General features: G+C 49.8%; 2 protein-coding genes across 4 annotated transcripts in view; one reads left to right on the plus strand and one right to left on the minus strand.

Moving 5' to 3' along the window:
- Nucleotides 1-9,256, plus strand: part of PODN (podocan) — a 40,366-nt gene extending 31,110 nt beyond the window's left edge. The window contains exon 11 of one of the 2 annotated variants that reach the window (XM_053576524.1): nucleotides 8,747-9,256. The gene's annotated coding sequence lies outside the window, so the exon portion shown is untranslated. Of the gene's footprint in view, nucleotides 1-7,066; nucleotides 7,339-8,746 lie in introns of those variants that run through there. The other variant, XM_053576523.1, reaches the window with a different exon arrangement.
- Nucleotides 1-16,165, minus strand: part of SLC1A7 (solute carrier family 1 member 7) — a 51,086-nt gene that overhangs the window by 8,727 nt on the left and 26,194 nt on the right. The window contains exons 3-5 of one of the 2 annotated variants that reach the window (XM_053576543.1): nucleotides 14,741-14,956; nucleotides 4,406-4,448; nucleotides 739-961 (exon numbers count right to left, since the gene is read on the minus strand). In XM_053576543.1, coding sequence (XP_053432518.1) covers nucleotides 739-961; nucleotides 4,406-4,448; nucleotides 14,741-14,956 — 482 coding nt within the window. The remainder of the gene's footprint in view (nucleotides 1-738; nucleotides 962-4,405; nucleotides 4,449-14,740; nucleotides 14,957-16,165) is intronic. The other variant, XM_053576544.1, reaches the window with a different exon arrangement.

Consider the following 16,165-nt stretch of genomic DNA (forward strand, 5'->3'; position numbering starts at 1 on the left):
AACCTTTTTTTAATCTCATGGCACGTTTGAACCTATAGTTAAACTTCCCCAGCCCAGTTAAATTATGTTGCTTGAAAAAAAAAAGAGTAAATAAATAAGCATGTAGTTACTGTACTTTGAACTTCTTTCGAAAATAATTTAATTAATGATCTTTTTTCTTTTTTTTGAGTCAGTCTCATTCTGTCACCCTGGGTAGAGTGTCTTGGCATCACAGCTCACAGCAACCTCAAACTCTTGGGCTTAAGCAATCTTCTTGCCACAGCCTCCCAAGCAGCTGGGACTACAGGCGCCCGCCACAATGCCTGGCTTTTTTTTTTTTTTTAAAGATGAGGTCTCACTCTTGCTCAGGCTGGTCTCGAACTACTGAACTCAAGCAATTCACCAGCCTTCCAGAGTGCTAGGACTGCAGGCATGAGCCACTGCACCTGACCTAATTAATGATCTTTAAAAGTTTCCCCAGCACTCCTAAGATCCTCTCACGGCACACCAGGGTGCCACAGCACACAGGTTGAAAATCACTGGTGTCAGTGTACAAGTCAGTGTGTGACTGTGTCTGCGGGTGCCTGCACCTATCTGTGTCCATGTCAGTGTGTGTCTGTGTGTACCTGCACCTCATCTGTTCTGAGGTCACTGAGGTGCTGGAGGCTCCAGCCCCTCTGCTGGACAGGAAAGGAAAGAACCACCTTCCATGAACTCAGATGATTGCAAGGAGGGTGGCATGGCTCGCCTTGCACATACCCATGGTGGCGGAGAAGATGACAATGCCCAGCACGTTCATGCCGTCGCTGGTGCCAGGCTCCGCCTTGTACACGACTTCAGGCGGTGGCGTCAGGTCCAGGGCGAAGTTCTGCACTCGAGAGCCGTTCTCCTCCTGGACTCCGTAGATGAGGATCCGGCGAGGAGGGGTCTCCTCCTGTGCCACCTTGGGGGTCTTGACAACCGGAGTGGTCTTGGTGCGGTACTAGTGGGCGACACCCCAGCCAGGAGGGAGATAGGGCCAAGTGTGGTTATTAATATCAGCAGCAACAATTGCAGCCTGAAAGCACATTTGTATCTACCCATATCCTATTGGAGTGACAATAAGCCTGTGGGTTGGGCAGGGCAGGGCTTATCATCAGTATTATTCCAAGAGGGAGTTGACAGTCCCTCCGCCATCTCTGTGCTACCCAACCTGCCTCCCTCATGTCCTCATCCCTTCTCCTGTTTATGCACAGGGCCATCTGGGCCTTCTCTAGCCACCTGTCCATCTCCTCATCACCTGAATAGTCCTCCATTCACCACCTGGACCCTCCCAACTGTCCATTATCCATCTATCTAATGTCAGCCAACCTGCCCTCCACTGATGGAAACTCAGAACTTCTCTTAAAAGGCTCAGCCTTCTAGACAAAGTGAATCCAGCTGCCTGCCTTTCCCTCGGCCCTCAGGGCATTCCTCTCCCCCTCATTCCTCAGGTATTAGGAGCCCAAATAAGGGAGCCTCCTGTCTCCCCACATATCACAGTATCAGTAAGTTAAGTCTTCTAGGGAAAAGAAGGAACCACTTGAGAAATACATGGACCTAAAATCTCTTGTGTGTTTTCCTCATCTGTAAAATGGGATCCTGGGATCCATGTGTAGTAGCTGCCTCCCTGGATTAAATGAAACATACATCTCTATATGAAGTGCTTACAACAGCTCCTGACGCCTGGCTAGCCCTACGCAAACATTACTTTATCATCATCATCATCCCCATGTCGAAACTCTGTGCTGGTTGCTGGAGATAAAAAAAATGAATTAGATATGATTTCTGCTCTGAGAGCCTTGGAAAAGGAGCGACTAACTGCCCAAGTGTCAGCTTCCCAATGATGGGGACACTTGACTTGGGTCTTGAAGGAGAGGTAGGAATTTGCCAAAAGAAGAAGAGTATTCCAAAAAAGGTATGAGGCAGAGGGATGTTTTCTTTGTGACTTGTATCTTCAATAATTCCCCATCGCAAGTGGAATAAAATCCAAACCCCCTCATGTGGGTGGACATGTGGGTCACTTTAGAGTCATATCTTGATGTGCTTGCATTGCTAGAAATAATGATTTAGTAAGTTTAAAATCGCTGTTTATTATAAGTAGGTTAGGAATGGAATTAAGAAAATGATCACAGATGATGGGCAAAAGGGAAAAGAGACAGGAGGGAAGTGGATCAGAGAACAGCACATTCGCTTTCAGACTGCAATAGTAATACCGGGAGCCCCAACTCTGTTGCAAAGTGTGACACCCTGGCCTAGCATTTTCAAACAGAGAAATGGTCTTGCCAGAGTTTCACTCCTCTCCCAGCACGACTGGGCTCAGAGGTCACTGAGCACTGAGAGAGGCTCGAGCAGGGCTGCCCTCTCTGGGAGACTGAGTGCATTTGGGGAGTTAGGAAAATAGTGAGGGAGTGCAGAACGTGCTGGAGACAGGGCGGGCACCTAAACCTTGTTAAGAGAGAAAAGGTCTCTCGGGGAGATAAGGAGGAAAATGTCTCTTTCCTCTGTTTTCTCAGTATTGGCAGCAGCACCAGCTCGTCTGCCCACGAGTCTTCCGGAAGGGTTTAATCGCCACTCTTGAGATTTGTGTGCGTGGTCTGATTGGGGTCTGCTTTGAGAGCCTGCTCCTGGACTGTGTTCCCTGTCCCATGCTCTGTTTGTGTTAAGATCATAAGTAACTTAGACTAATAACAGCCAGAGGTAAATCAGTCTAATTAAAGTAGTTAGTTAAAGAAATAGTTTAGTTAGAAAATGCAAGCCTAGCAAGAACCATCTCCTAAGGGTTCAGCCTTCCCTGTTAGATTGATGATTAAACAGGGATGTGTGTAATAAATGTGGAGCTAGCCTGGAGGTAAGGGCCTTTTTGCTGGTCCTCATGTTTAGAGGTGGAAGGTCTCATGGGCCTGCTTTTTAAACTTTCTTCTTGTGTCTTCAACTCTTTATTTTCCCCTCATCCTCTTGTCACCGCCAGTCACTGGAAAAGAACCCATGGTGTAGTTTGGGACTGGTCCCCAATACCCTTGCCTAGCATTCAGGGCCCTTCGCAATCTGGTTCATTTCATAGGTTAAGAAGAGCTAAGATGTCAGGAGAGAGATGCAGTGATTTGCAAAAGCTTTTGCAACACCTTATTTTGAAGGCTTCTCTCCAATTCGTCATCATTCCCTTTGTGTCCCCAGGCTCAACACAGGGCCTAGCACAGGGAAGGGGTTCAGGAAATGCCTGCTGGATTGAGTCAACTGACTAGTGAGCATTTTGGAAGGGGAAAGAGAATCTGAAATTATTAGAAGTGCAGACAAAGGCTGATGTACAAGTATGTTTACCACAATACGTAAACATCTTACCTGGTACAGTGGATCATACCTGTAGTCCTAGCACTTTGAGAGGCTGAGGCAGGAGGATCACTTGAGGCCAGGAGTTCAAAACCAGCCTGATCTACATAGTGAGACCCTATTTCTACAAAAAATTTAAAAATTGGCTAGGTGTTGTGGTGGGTGCCTGTAGTCCCAGCTACTCAAGAGACTGAGGCAGGAGGATCTCTTAAGGCCAGGAGTTTGAGGTTGCAGTGAGCTGTAATTGTGCCACTGCACTCCAGCCTGGGTTTCAAAAAAAAAACTCAACAAAAGTTTGAAAATATCCTAAAAGACCACTGAAAGGAAGAATGGCCAAATAAATTATAGTCTAGCCTTACAACAGGTTATTACACCACCACTAAATATTGTGCTTTTAAGAAACATTTAATAATCATGGAAAATGCTCATAATATATATAATGGAAGTGAAAAAAAGGCAAGGTAAAAGTCGTATGTGTACCATGATCCTAATATTATTTTTAAAAATAAATGCAGAGGAAAAAAAGACTAAAACATACCATTTGCTACCCCTATAGCTAAGTACTGGAACTGGAAGTGATTTTTATTTTCTATTTTTTAGTGTTTTCCTCATTTTCTACAGTGAACATTATTGCTATTCGTATTAGGGGGACACAGGATTATTTTTAAAAGAAGAAGAAAATGGGCTTAGAAGCCAGGCAGGCCAGGGTTTACCTACTGGCTTTGCCGTTTACAGGTATAACCTTGGGCAAGTCCTTTAATTCTTCTGAGCCTCAGTTTCCTCATCTAGGAAATGGGGTCGATCCTACCTCAATGCAGGGTCACTGAGAGGTTGAGGGAGGAAGTGTATGTGTGAGCATCCTCCACCCATGTCATTTTCTTCATGAAAAACTCAACTTAGGACAGGGGTGTGGTGGTGGGAGGCCCTAAGGATCTAGGTCCCTCCACCTCCCCTCCCCTCTAGCATCCCACTGCTAGGAAAGAAGGAGATGGACTGGGCAGACCTGTCCCTTTCCAGCCCGCCTGCCTGCCCCTCTGTAAGCTGCCCCCTCCCCTCCCTCACCCAGGGACCTACTCACCTGTTTGAATGTGGCTTCCACCAGGTTGGCTGGGAACATGTTCCTGGGAAGAGAGCCAGCAGTTGAAGAATTCCGGAGCCCAGGACAGCAGGGCCCTGAGGCTTGTGTCCTTGGGGTCATCTGAACATCTCCCTTGGCAGTCAAGGCCTTCCTCAAGCCAGCCCCCTCCCTCTGCAGCCTCACCTGTCCCCGCTGGGCCCCTTCCCACTGCCCCACCTGCAGCATTTACAGCTCCCTAACTGTGCCGGTGCATTTCTAGCAGCCGGCATGTGTCCACACTGCTACCTCTGCTTGTAACACTCTGCCTGCTTCCCTGTCTGGCTCACTCCTACTCCAAACAATCAGGGTCAGGCATCATGTCCTCTGCCCCGCCCTCTCCGCTGCCCCAGGCAGGTCCCAAGCTCCTGTGTGTGCTGATCACCTCCACCCCACCAGGCAGCAGTGTGGTCACTGGTTGACCTGTCTACCTCCCCAAGGGAGTGGCCTCCTTACAGCTGAGACTTGGTTGTTCATATCCTATCTGGGGAGCCCAACACAGGACCTGGTACATAAGTGGGGTCACTGTTCTTAGTAATATTTTATTATAAAGCTGAAGGTGGAGGAGTCTTATCCTATCAGATGTGAAAACATACTGTAAAAATGTAAGTGTCAAAACAGTGTGATACTGACCCAGATGTCAATGGAATACTCAGTATAAGAGAACCTGTAGCCTAGAAACTGAATTTAGTACATCTAAGAATTTCACATTTGATAAAAGTTGCTTCAGAAATCAGAGAGGAAAGGAAGGATTCATTATAGAGTATGGTATAGCTGACCAACTATTTGGGAAAATAAACATTAGATCCTTATTTTACACCTTATAACAAAATAAATTCCAGATGGTTTAAAGAAATAATTCTTTAAAAAATGATACCATAGGGGTGGTGCCTGTGGCTCAGTGGGTAGGGTGCTGGCCCCATATACCAAGGGTGGCAGTTTCTAGCCCGGCCCTGGCCAAACTGCAACAAAAAAATAGCCGGGCATGGTAGTGGGTGCCTGTAGTCCCAGATACTTGGGAGGCTAAGGCAAGATAATTGCTTAAGCCCAGGAGTTGGAGGTTGCTGTGAGCTGTGACACTATGGTACTCTACTGAGGGTTATAAAGTGAGACTCTGCCCCTAAAAAGAAAAAAAATATATATATATATATATATGATACCATAAAAAGCCAAAAGAAATGTAAGTTGATATGAAAATATGAAAGGACTCAAAATATGAAAGGACTCTCTAAGAATAAAATGAGCAATCAATTAATAGACTTTACTACTTTAACACATTAACTGCCACACTAAAAAAGATCGTTTTGGGTGGCGCCTGTGACTCAGTGAGTAGGGCGCCTTATAACAAAATATAAGGGTATATACCATATATAGCAGGTTCAAACCCAGCCCCTGCCAAACTGCAACAAAAAATAGCCGGGTGTTGTAGTGGGCACCTGTAGTCCCAGCTACTTGGGAGGCTGAGGCAAGAGAATCGCCTAAGCCCAAGAGCTGGAGGTTGCTGTGAGCTGTGATGCCACAGCACTCTACCAAGGGTGTCAAAGTGAGACTGTGTCTCTAAAAAAAAAAATAGTTTTTCCCTTGGGGCCACGGAGTTTTGTAGGTTAAGATAGGTCAAAAGATGTGTGAGTTATATATGCTTCACAAGGCCCCAGGCTTGAACCTAATGTAATTAAATACAACTCACATGGCAGTTAATGTGTTAAAATTAAGAAATTCCTAAGTGCAAGCTGGACTGGATCCTGGAACAGAAAAAAGGAAAGAACATTTGTGGGAAAACTGGTAGAATCCAAATGAAGTCTGTAATTTAGTTAATAGCATTGTGCCAATTTAACTCCTTAGTTTTAACGAAGTGTGTCACAGTCATGTAAGATGCTAACATTAGGGGAAGCTGAATGAAGAATGTGCTGGGTCTTACACATCTTGTCCTTGCTTCTGTGTTGACCTCTATTTGTTCTCCCCAGAGCTCCCTGGGGGTGCAGAGACATCTGTTTTGTTCCCTGCTGTGTCCCCAGCACCTGGGGAGCATCTGCTGTCATATGTCAGGTACTTAGTAAATATTTGCTGCATAAACAAATAGACCACAAAACATTAATACCCCAATATGAAATGATCAAAAGATATGACAGGGCCGGGTGTGGTGGCTCACACCTGTAGTCCCAGCGCTGTGGGAGGCCGAGGCGGGTGGATTGCCTGAGCTTAGAGGTTCGAGACCAGTATGAGCAGCAGTGAGCCAGAGTAAGACCCCGTCTCTACTAACAACATCAAAACCAGCCGGACGTTGTGGTGGGCGACTGTAATCCCAGCTACTGGGGAGGCAACGGGAAAGAGCATCACCAGAGGAAGAAGAAAATGAACAACAACAAAAAAAGAGTACTTCAGGGCGGTGCCTGTAGCTCAAAGGGTAGGGCGCTGGCCCCATATGCCGGAGGTGGCGGGTTCAAACCCAGCCCCGGCCAAAAACTGCACACACACACAAAAAAAAGAGTACTTCAAATGAAGAAGAATGAACAAGCAAGCTGAAATTAAAAATAAAAAAAAGATATGACATGCTATTGGGGTCATCTGAAAATCTCCGTTGGCAGTCGAGGCCACAAAAGCTTTTATTTATTTTTTTTTTTGTAGAGACAGAGTCTCAGTTTACTGCCTTCAGTAGGGTGCCATGATGTCACAGGACTCACAGCAACCTCCAGCTCTTGGGCTTCAGCCATCCTCCTGCCTCAGCCTCCTGAGCAGCTGGGACTACAGGCGCCAGCCACAACGCCCAGCTATTTTTTGGTTGCAGTTCAGCCGGGGCTGGGTTTGAACCCGCCACCCTTGGTATATGGGGCCGGTGCCCTACTCACTGAGCCACAGGCGCCACCTGCCACAAAAGCTTTAAAAAAAAAAAAAAAATGTTGTGTCGAATTGAAATCCAAAAAAAACAAAAAAAACCCCCAAAAACAAAAAAATAAAAAAATGTTGTGTCATCAATATATTAATGGCATTTTCACTCGTCAGACAGACAATGTATTTTTTGAAATGACAATAACGTCATTGGGGAGGTTCCAGGATCCAGGGAGGTGACATGGGCACCTTCACGTGGTTCTGACAGCAAACTTCCTCTGAAGCAATTGAGCAATTCGTGTCATGAGTCTCAAAAGCATTGGTATCTGTGTCTTTACACACTCCTTCTAGGAATCAGTTCTAAATCTGTGTCTTTACACACTCCTTTCTAGGAATCAGTTCTAAATCTGTGTCTTTACACACTTCTTCTAGGAATCAGTCCTAAATCTGAGTTGCTGACAGAGAGGCTTGTTCCTGTGCTCGCCCTTCCTGGCACAGGTGTGCACAGACTTTGCACCCAGCTGCCTGCTCCACCTGGATCTTCCACCCAACCACTCTTGTTCCTGCCAAAATCTCTTCTCTTTCAAGGCTTAGCTCACACACGTTGGAGTCATATATGTGAATATGAGTGTGCCTCATTTCACGCCCTAGTAGCCTAGTTGTAGAAACATAAACTGTCATTTTTTTTTTCACTGCTGCTAAAATACAGGTTCACTGTAAGCATATGGCAGGAGGAAGAGGATCAAGAATTATCTGTCAAGGCTGGGCACCCATAGCTCAGTGGTTAGGGTGCCGGCCACATGCACCAGGGCTGGTGGGTTCGAAGCCGGCCCCGGGCCTGCTAAAACAAACAAACAAACAAAAAAGAATGAGCTGTCAAGACAGAAAACCAGCGAGAATGGTTATGGGTATGTTGTGACCCACCCCTAATTTACCTGCTTTGTCACAAGGGAGAAAAGAAATAGAACTCTGGAATTGGGGATCTCAGAAGCTTAAATGAAACTTTTTTCCAATGAGTTGTAAGCAGCTGTCTGTCAGCAGAATGACTGTAAGGACTCCTGGCATCAGGCAGATCCAAAGCACCAGTGCCACCGGAGCGAGTGCTGGGGGCGTGCCAGGGCCGTACGGCCACACAGCTGGCAGGTGCAGTGGCCAACCTGCTCTGGGCATCTATGACTGGGGTGCAGATGCCTGTGCTCCCTGACTGTCAAATGTTTGAAAACCTCTCCTGGGTATGGCCCCAGGAAGCCCAAGTGACTTGCAAGGTTGTTTTCTGTTGAGGCTTAGAGGGAAGGCTGCCTTAGCATGAGCAAAAACTAAGAACTTCCATGAAGTCCTAAAAAACCAAACGGAACTTACACCTAGCATGTACATTTCTTTACAACTTCTTTTACAATTGGAATAATTTAAAATGTGGGCTGGGGTGGGGGTAGCTAGTTGCCTACCTAGACTCCATCTCTCCTCCCTCCTTCCACACAGGAGCCCTGTCATGCTGTGGGACCAGCAGGGCCTGCTGTCAAACCGTGATCCCATGGAGATGTGCGTGGAAGTCACCGGGTGGTGCTTCCTGGAAGTGCAGAGGTCTTTCTGGTCCTTTCCTCTGATTTTCTTTTTTCTGCCTGGACCATGGACATAATAGCTAGAACATGAGCGACTTTCCTGGACCAGAAGACAAACTGATGATGAAAACCAGGTGCTAAGCATGGCAGAGCACCCACGTGGACCGAGCAGGGATCCCTGGGGCCACAATCCTCCCACATCTGGTCTGCCCATTCAGGAGAAAAGGCAAGCCTTCACCTTGCGTTAGCCCTGCTAGTTCAGGTGTTTCTTAACCAGGAGCCAAAAACACTTCCTATGTGTGCTCAACCTAATAATCAATGAACTTGTCCTGTAGATTTTAATCAAAAATTATATTTTTGGGCAGCGCCTGTGGCTCAAAGGAGTAGGGCACCAGCCCCATATGCCAGAGGTGGCAGGTTCAAACCCAGCCCTGGGCAACAACTGCAAAAAAAAAAAAAGAATTGTATTTTTGATTATTAAATGTTTCTTTGCTCTGGGCCACCACAGGAAGCTTCCTGCTTGTCCCACGAGGCCTGTATTCCTGGTGGCAGCTACGTAAAATATGGAAGATGCCGAGGGACATTAATAGCTTTGCCTACCAGACATCGATACTCTGCCCTGGACCTCCCCGCACGGTTCTCTGGGAAGGGCCAGAACCCAGCTCTCGGCTCCCCTCCTTACCTGCTATTTGTAAGTGCTCACTGTGACGGTTCCAAACTCACTCCTAGTCCTTCGTCCCAACCCAGGACCCAAAGGTGGGGATTATTCTTCTCAAGTACAGCTCCTGAGAGCTCTATCCAGTCCCTGAGAGGGTAACTGGGAGCCATAAACACAGCCAAGTCATTACTTAATCTCTGTGGTGTTTTAATAAGATTGGAAAGAAAAAGAAGGGGCCAGCTCTGATTAGTGTTCCACTGAGTTTTCATTTTGTGAGTCTGCACTGTGAGCAGACGTCAGTGTTCTGCAGCCCCCACTCGGCGCCCTGGGAGAGGAATTTGTGTCTTAATAGGTCATCTGGGGACATGGCGTGTTGTGTTCCTCTGGATCCTCCTTGGGGCATAGACACACATCTTTGCACCCGAGAACGTGTGGCGGGCCCTCGTGTCCCTGTGCAGTCAGCCCCCACGTAGCTCTGGCTTTTCATTTGGCGCACTTGCCCGAGTTCCCAGCTCCCTGCCGGGTCACCCGTGTTGTCATCCAGTCACTGACACTTGGTAGGTACCCGCCCTCGGCCAGAGTGAGGGTGAGCAGGTACCTGGTGCCCAGCTTCTGCACAGCCTCTCGGAACATCAGGTGTGACTGTTCACTGTACCCACTTACCCATCAGTCCTGAGAGGGCGGACAGTCCTGATGCAGGGACTTGTTTTTGCTCCCCACCTCTCAGCGCAATGGATTTGGCGAGAGCAGGTGCTTAACAGAGGGGGCTGAATAGAAATGGAAGTTATTGCACCCCTCCCAGGGCACCCCACACCTCCAGCCATATCCTGTCCCCTTCAGTCTACCCTAGCCTCCCCCTTCCCAACCCCTCATCTTCCTATTTCTGAAGCCACACAGCCAGGCCCTCAACCTGGCCTTCACGGTCGGCTGTGCCCTGTCCTCCCAACCTTAGCTCTCAGAACCTGCCTCCAGAAGCTTCTGCTCACGCCCTGAAGCCTCCTCACTGGCTTGTAGACCTCTGTGCTTCAGAACCACAGAGCTAAAAAGAACCTTAGAAATCACTGGGGAAATTGAGGCCTGGAGAGGGGAACTGGCCTACCCAGGATCACATACTGACTTAGCGATGGCAGTGCAGGACTGAGACCACAGGCCTTCCAGGTCCCAGTTCCCTGTCCCAGGAAGCACATACTCTCTCCTAGCAGCCCTGCTGTCTGACCAAGGAATGGCGACAGTGCTCCCCAACCACCCAGCTTTGCAGAACAGCTTGCCTCGGGGCTGAGAATGGGGAGGTGGGAGGAGCCTCAAAGCAGAAGGATCAATTTTCACCATGTGAAAAGCAATGGGGCACGGAATGCTCCGGAACATTTGACTCTGACACATGTGTCCAATCCAGAGCCTCACAGCCCCCAAGCAGGGGAGGCCGTGGTGGGGAGGGCAGCACCACCAACCCCTCCACCATGTGAAAAGCTGTTCTGAATCACAGACTGCAAGAAATGGTGACTCATAGTCACCAAATCCTAAAACTACTGGATCTTAGAAATGACGCTTCCAGGACACCCACTTTCTGGGTCTACTCCTGCCTGATGCTGGGCTGGGCTGTGTGGGCTCTGTGCAGCCTTCTGGGTGGCTGGAGACCTGCTCACTCCCTGGACCATTCTGGCTCCCCCAGGGGCTTCAGACCCCAGCCCCACCACTGAGTCCAAGCCCACATGTGCATTTGACAAGCTCGGAGCATCTGCTCTGTGCCTGCCACCGTTCTAGGCTCCAGGAAACAGCAGGGAACAGATCTAAAGATCTGGTCCTCACTGGCATATTATACGAGTATTCCAGTGGAGGTGACAGAAAAAGAAATAAAGACACACATAGATGAGGTGATATTGGGTAGTAATAAAAGCTAATAGGGAAAGCGAACAAGAGAAGGTAACAGGGAGAGTGACAGAGCCCAGGAGTCCCCCCAAGGAAGTGACACTGAGGAAGGAGGGTAAGAGCCCTGGGCTCTGCTCTCCACGGGATGGGCCATCCAGAGAGGTATCAGTGACACCCCGCAGAGAAGCAGGGCTGGGGGGGCAGAAGCAGGAGTGGGAGGAGGAGAGCCCGGGGAGATCACCATCTCGTTGAAGGTGGTGGGTTGTGAGCAGGTTCTGGAAAGGAGCTCTCTGGCTGCAGGATGGAGAACAGATCACAGGAAGGCAAGAAAAAGCAGTGGCCAGGCTGGACACTGGAGCGGGCGGTGATGGTGGCAGTGGCAGAGGGGACAGAGGGCAGTAGTTTGGAATATGATTTTCAAGGGAGAGCTGACAGAATTTGCTGAGGATTTGGATTCAGGATATAAGTGAGTGAGAGATGTTGGCCTAACATGGAAGGGCTGAAGAAAGGGCAGGGTTATGGGGAAAACCAAGAGTCCAGTGTGGACATGTGAATTTTGAGGTGACTTAGACATGTACAGTGAGAATCTGGAACTCAGGTGAGAGGTTTCCAAGGCTGGAAAAAAAAAAAAACTGGGAGTGCCAGAGTCCAGAAGGTGCCCAAAGCCCTGGGATGAACAGGCTAGTGAGTGCGCACAGAACAGACCCTATCTGTGAGAACCATAAAAAAGCTGCTAGCATTTTTATGATCCTGAGTTTAGCACACACTGCCAGGGTGAATTTTCGTGGAGATTTTCCTGGAGAGGTGGAGGAGTGGCAGATTGATTGTAATGACCCCAATGAGTGCACTCTCTTTCCCTTGTAACACTGTGGTCCTCTCCCACCCTGAGTGTGGCCACATAACTTTCTGTGGCCACGAGGATGTTGGTGGACTTGCCTGAAACAGAGGCTTGGAAAAACACTTGCACTTTTTTTTTTCTCTCTTTTTTTTGAGACAGAATCTCAAGCCGTCGCCCTGGGTAGAGTACCATGGCGTCATAGCTCACAGCAACCTCCAACTCTTGGGCTTAAGCGATTCTCTTGCCTCAGCCTCCCAAGTAGCTGGGACTACAGGTGCCCACCACATCTGTTGGCTATTTTTGTTGTTGTTCTTGCAGTTATCGTTGTTATTTTAGTTGCCCTAGGCTGGGTTGGAACCGCCAGCCTTGGTGTATGCAGTTGGCGCTCTACCGACTGAGCTATGGGAGCTGCCAACACTTGCACATTTTTATTTCTTCTTTCTCCTCTACCTCCATCATAAGAAAATGTTCAGGCTGCTCTCTTCTGGAATCTTGTCACCACTGAGAAATAAACCCAGGCTAGCCCGATGGATTAATAAAGATTGCAAGCAGCACAACTGAGTCATCCCAGCCAAGATGACCCTACACCAACCTGCAGGCACATGCATGAGCTCTGTCCAAATCAGCAGAAACTCCCAGCTGACTCCTAGACTTCTGGTTCTCATTCTAAGCCCCTAAGTCATGGGTTGGTTTGTTACGCAGCAGTAGCTAACTAATACAGAGAATGAGAGTTTCTTTGGAGAGAGGGAGACAGGCTGTGTGCTGGGCATCTATTCCGGTGGGGGAGGGAAGGAATACTTCATGCTTCTCCCTAACTTTAAGCCAAGAGAACTACCCTGTTTCCCCGAAAATAAGACAGTGTCTTATTTTAAGGTATGCTCCCAAAGATGCGCTAGGTCTTATGTTCAGGGGACATCTTCTCTTTCCTGTAAGTAGGTCTTATTTTCGGAGGATGTCTTATTTTTTGGGGAACAGGGTACTCAGAGATCATGGCTTGTGTCCCCTTAGATTTGAGGAACATAGGGGATGGTGCCTGACTTATGTCAAAGGCCCTGGAAAAGGCCTACACTTTCAGCAAGGATGTGTAAGTTTCTCATGGATCATATATGGAGTTGTCACCCATCAGAGGAGTTGGCCAGGGGTCAAGTCTAAGAAGGGCATAGTAAGCAGCCAGATCAGGGATTACCTGAGTCACAGAGACAGCAGGTGAGAGATAGCAGAGATAGGAGGGTTCCAAGTAGCCATGAAAGTACCCCAGAAAAAACACAATCAGAGACCACCCACCCCGGCTCACCCCAGCCTAGTCTAGGAGGCCCTTCCTGGCTCACCCGGCCACTCTCTCAGCAAGGAACGGGCGGAGCAAGAAAGAGAGAAACAAACTCATCACGACTCTCTTCCTATTGCATGGTTCCAACTCCGAGTCCCACAAGGCTAAGATAGCGTTGATTTTAAGTTAGATGAGTATGACTTCCTGTATCTGCAATTAACTCAAAGGTGAGAGGGACTAGAGGAGGCCACAGACAAGCCTGATGGGGAGCTCCTCTGACCAGGGTCATACCTAGCACCCCTACCTGGTGACTTCCATACCTCCATCTCTGGCCAACCATCAGCTGACATGTCCCCCAGATGTCTGCCCCTGCTCTAGGTGACCACACCACTGTTCACTTGGATGTTCAGGCATGTCGGGCCATCAGCTCCCTCACTGGCATCTCGCCTGCCTGCCAATGCACCCTCCAGGGCAGCCCTGGAGGCCCCTCCCACTGCCCTGGCTCTGGGTTCACCGCCTCCCCATCCACAGTCCCTGCAGTGGCCCCAGTGAGTCTTCTGATTTGGGCCGTGCCTCTCCTCTGTCTAAAACCCATTTCCTGTGGCCTCTAGGACAAAACTCAACTTTTGGCCTGGTTTAATTCTGTCCTCCAAAGTCTGTCCCCGGTTTAATTCTCCACTTCCTCACTGGCTGCTCAGGGTCCTTCCCTCCTGTGAGACTGACTGCTCCTCCCCCACAAGGCCTGCTATAAAGCTGGCAGTGGAGGGACAGCGAGTGCTGGCAGGAGAGGGGGGGGGCAGCCTGGAGGGTGCCTGGGACTGGGAGTCCCAGTTGACTTTGTCACTGGGTCTGCAGTGTTTTCCAGGATTGAGAATGTGCTCAGCCTGTTGTGGCTAAGGCATGGCCACAACAAGAGCACTGTCCTTGGAGGCATACAGGTGTGGGTTGAATCCTGGCTCCATCACCTAAATCCTGGCTGACCCTAGAAAAGTCACACAACTCTGTGAACCCCATTTTCTCATCTGTAAAGAGAAGACCTGTGACGAGAGGGAGGGACCAGTAACTGCTGGCCTCCCGCCTTACAGGTTGGGCCTGCACGAGCAGCTCGCGGGGTCAGAAGTCAGCGCAGGCCCCGGATGTTTGCTCTGCGCTGCCCTCCCAGTGCCCCAAGCCTGGGGGTACAGACTGCAGTGTGAGCCAGTGGCCTCTGCGCCCCTCTGTGAGAGGCTCTAGGGGCCTCTGCCGGGCAGGGCCTTCCCAAGCAGGTGTCAGTGGCCAGTTCTACCTGATGAGGTCCAGCAGGGCGTCGGCCGAGCTCATGATGGGCTTCCCGCTCTGCTCCGTGGTCTCCTTCTGAGCCGCAACGCCCGGGTGAATGATGGAGACCATGATGATGCCCACAATGACAGCCACAAAGGTGGTCCACAGGTAGTAGGCCACAGTGAGGATGCCCAGGCGGCTGGAGGTCTTGGCATCCAGAGAGGCGAGGCCGGACATCAAGCTGGGAGGATGGGGTGGGTCAGCAGGTGGGGAGGCCCAGGCCTGGCCAGGCTCTTAGGCCCACCCTCTGTGGCCCCCTCCGGCTGCACCCACACCCTTGCAGTGCCCTGGGGAGTCTTTTCTCCAGTAACTCAGTCCTGTGGCTCCTTCTAGCCTCTCTGCTCTGCCCTCTCCCCTGTGCCCAGGGTCACAGGCCAAGCATGCTCACCCCTTGAGGCCTCTCCCTGTGCTGTCTCTTAGGCCTCCTCCACGTGCCTCACTCCTCCCTGCAGGAAGACTGCTCAGGGTCAATTCCCTGGTCTACCTGCCCCTCCCCAGAGTTAGGAGTCCATTCTGGGCCCCTGGCCACTTTTGGCATGACCTTGGTTGTCATTGTTTAATAGTCCATCTCTCTCACTGGACTGAGGGCCCCTGAGAGGACAGGCAGGACCGACCCCCCTGTGAGTTCCCAGAGCTGGCACTGAACTCACACAGCTTCCTTAATCCCCGGAGTGAATGCTGGGCTGGAGCTGGTGACCCAGGTTCTAGTTCTAGCCCCACCAACCGGCTGTGTGACCTCAGGCAAGCAAGTCACTCTCTCATCTTCAGGCCTCAGGATCCCCATCTGTACAATGGGGCCATGAGAGGTGCCTCTCCCTAAGAGCGGCCACCAAGGGCTGTCTGGGGTTAGTGCTAGACCCAGACCTCACAGGAGCTGTGCTAGGGGGCCTGTGGGTCTCTCTCCTCTCCACTCCTTCCCACCTCTGGCCACCAGCTCAGGCCACCCCAGAGCCCAGAGCTGCTCTTCTTCTGACTGCTGTGGGGGTGTGAGGAGAGTGGAGGGGGGAGGAGGAGGGGAGTGAGATTAATTAAGGAAATGTTTGTGCTTTGCTTTCCTGCCAAAAGGATTTTTCCCTAAAGCCCTTTCATTCTTTCAGATAAAGGAAGTATTTGTCTGGCTTTAATCATGTAAACAAGAGCAGATAATCCCTGGTCCATGTTTCTCTTATCATCAGACTCCACACAGCAGCCAGGGGCGGCAGGGCTGAGCAAGGCCAACTCCTCCGGCCCCTGCTCTTCCTGCTTACTGTGGCAATGGCTGACCTCCATCAGGACATAGTTTAAGGGTCTCCTCCTCCAGGAAGCATCCCTGACTACCAGGCTGAGTACAGGCCCCTCTCTGGGCTCCCATGGTGCCTAGGCTTCCCTCTGTCCCAGCCCTCACTCACTG

Source organism: Nycticebus coucang, chromosome 22, assembly GCF_027406575.1.
Source record: "Nycticebus coucang isolate mNycCou1 chromosome 22, mNycCou1.pri, whole genome shotgun sequence".
NCBI classification, from domain to species: domain Eukaryota; kingdom Metazoa; phylum Chordata; class Mammalia; order Primates; family Lorisidae; genus Nycticebus; species Nycticebus coucang.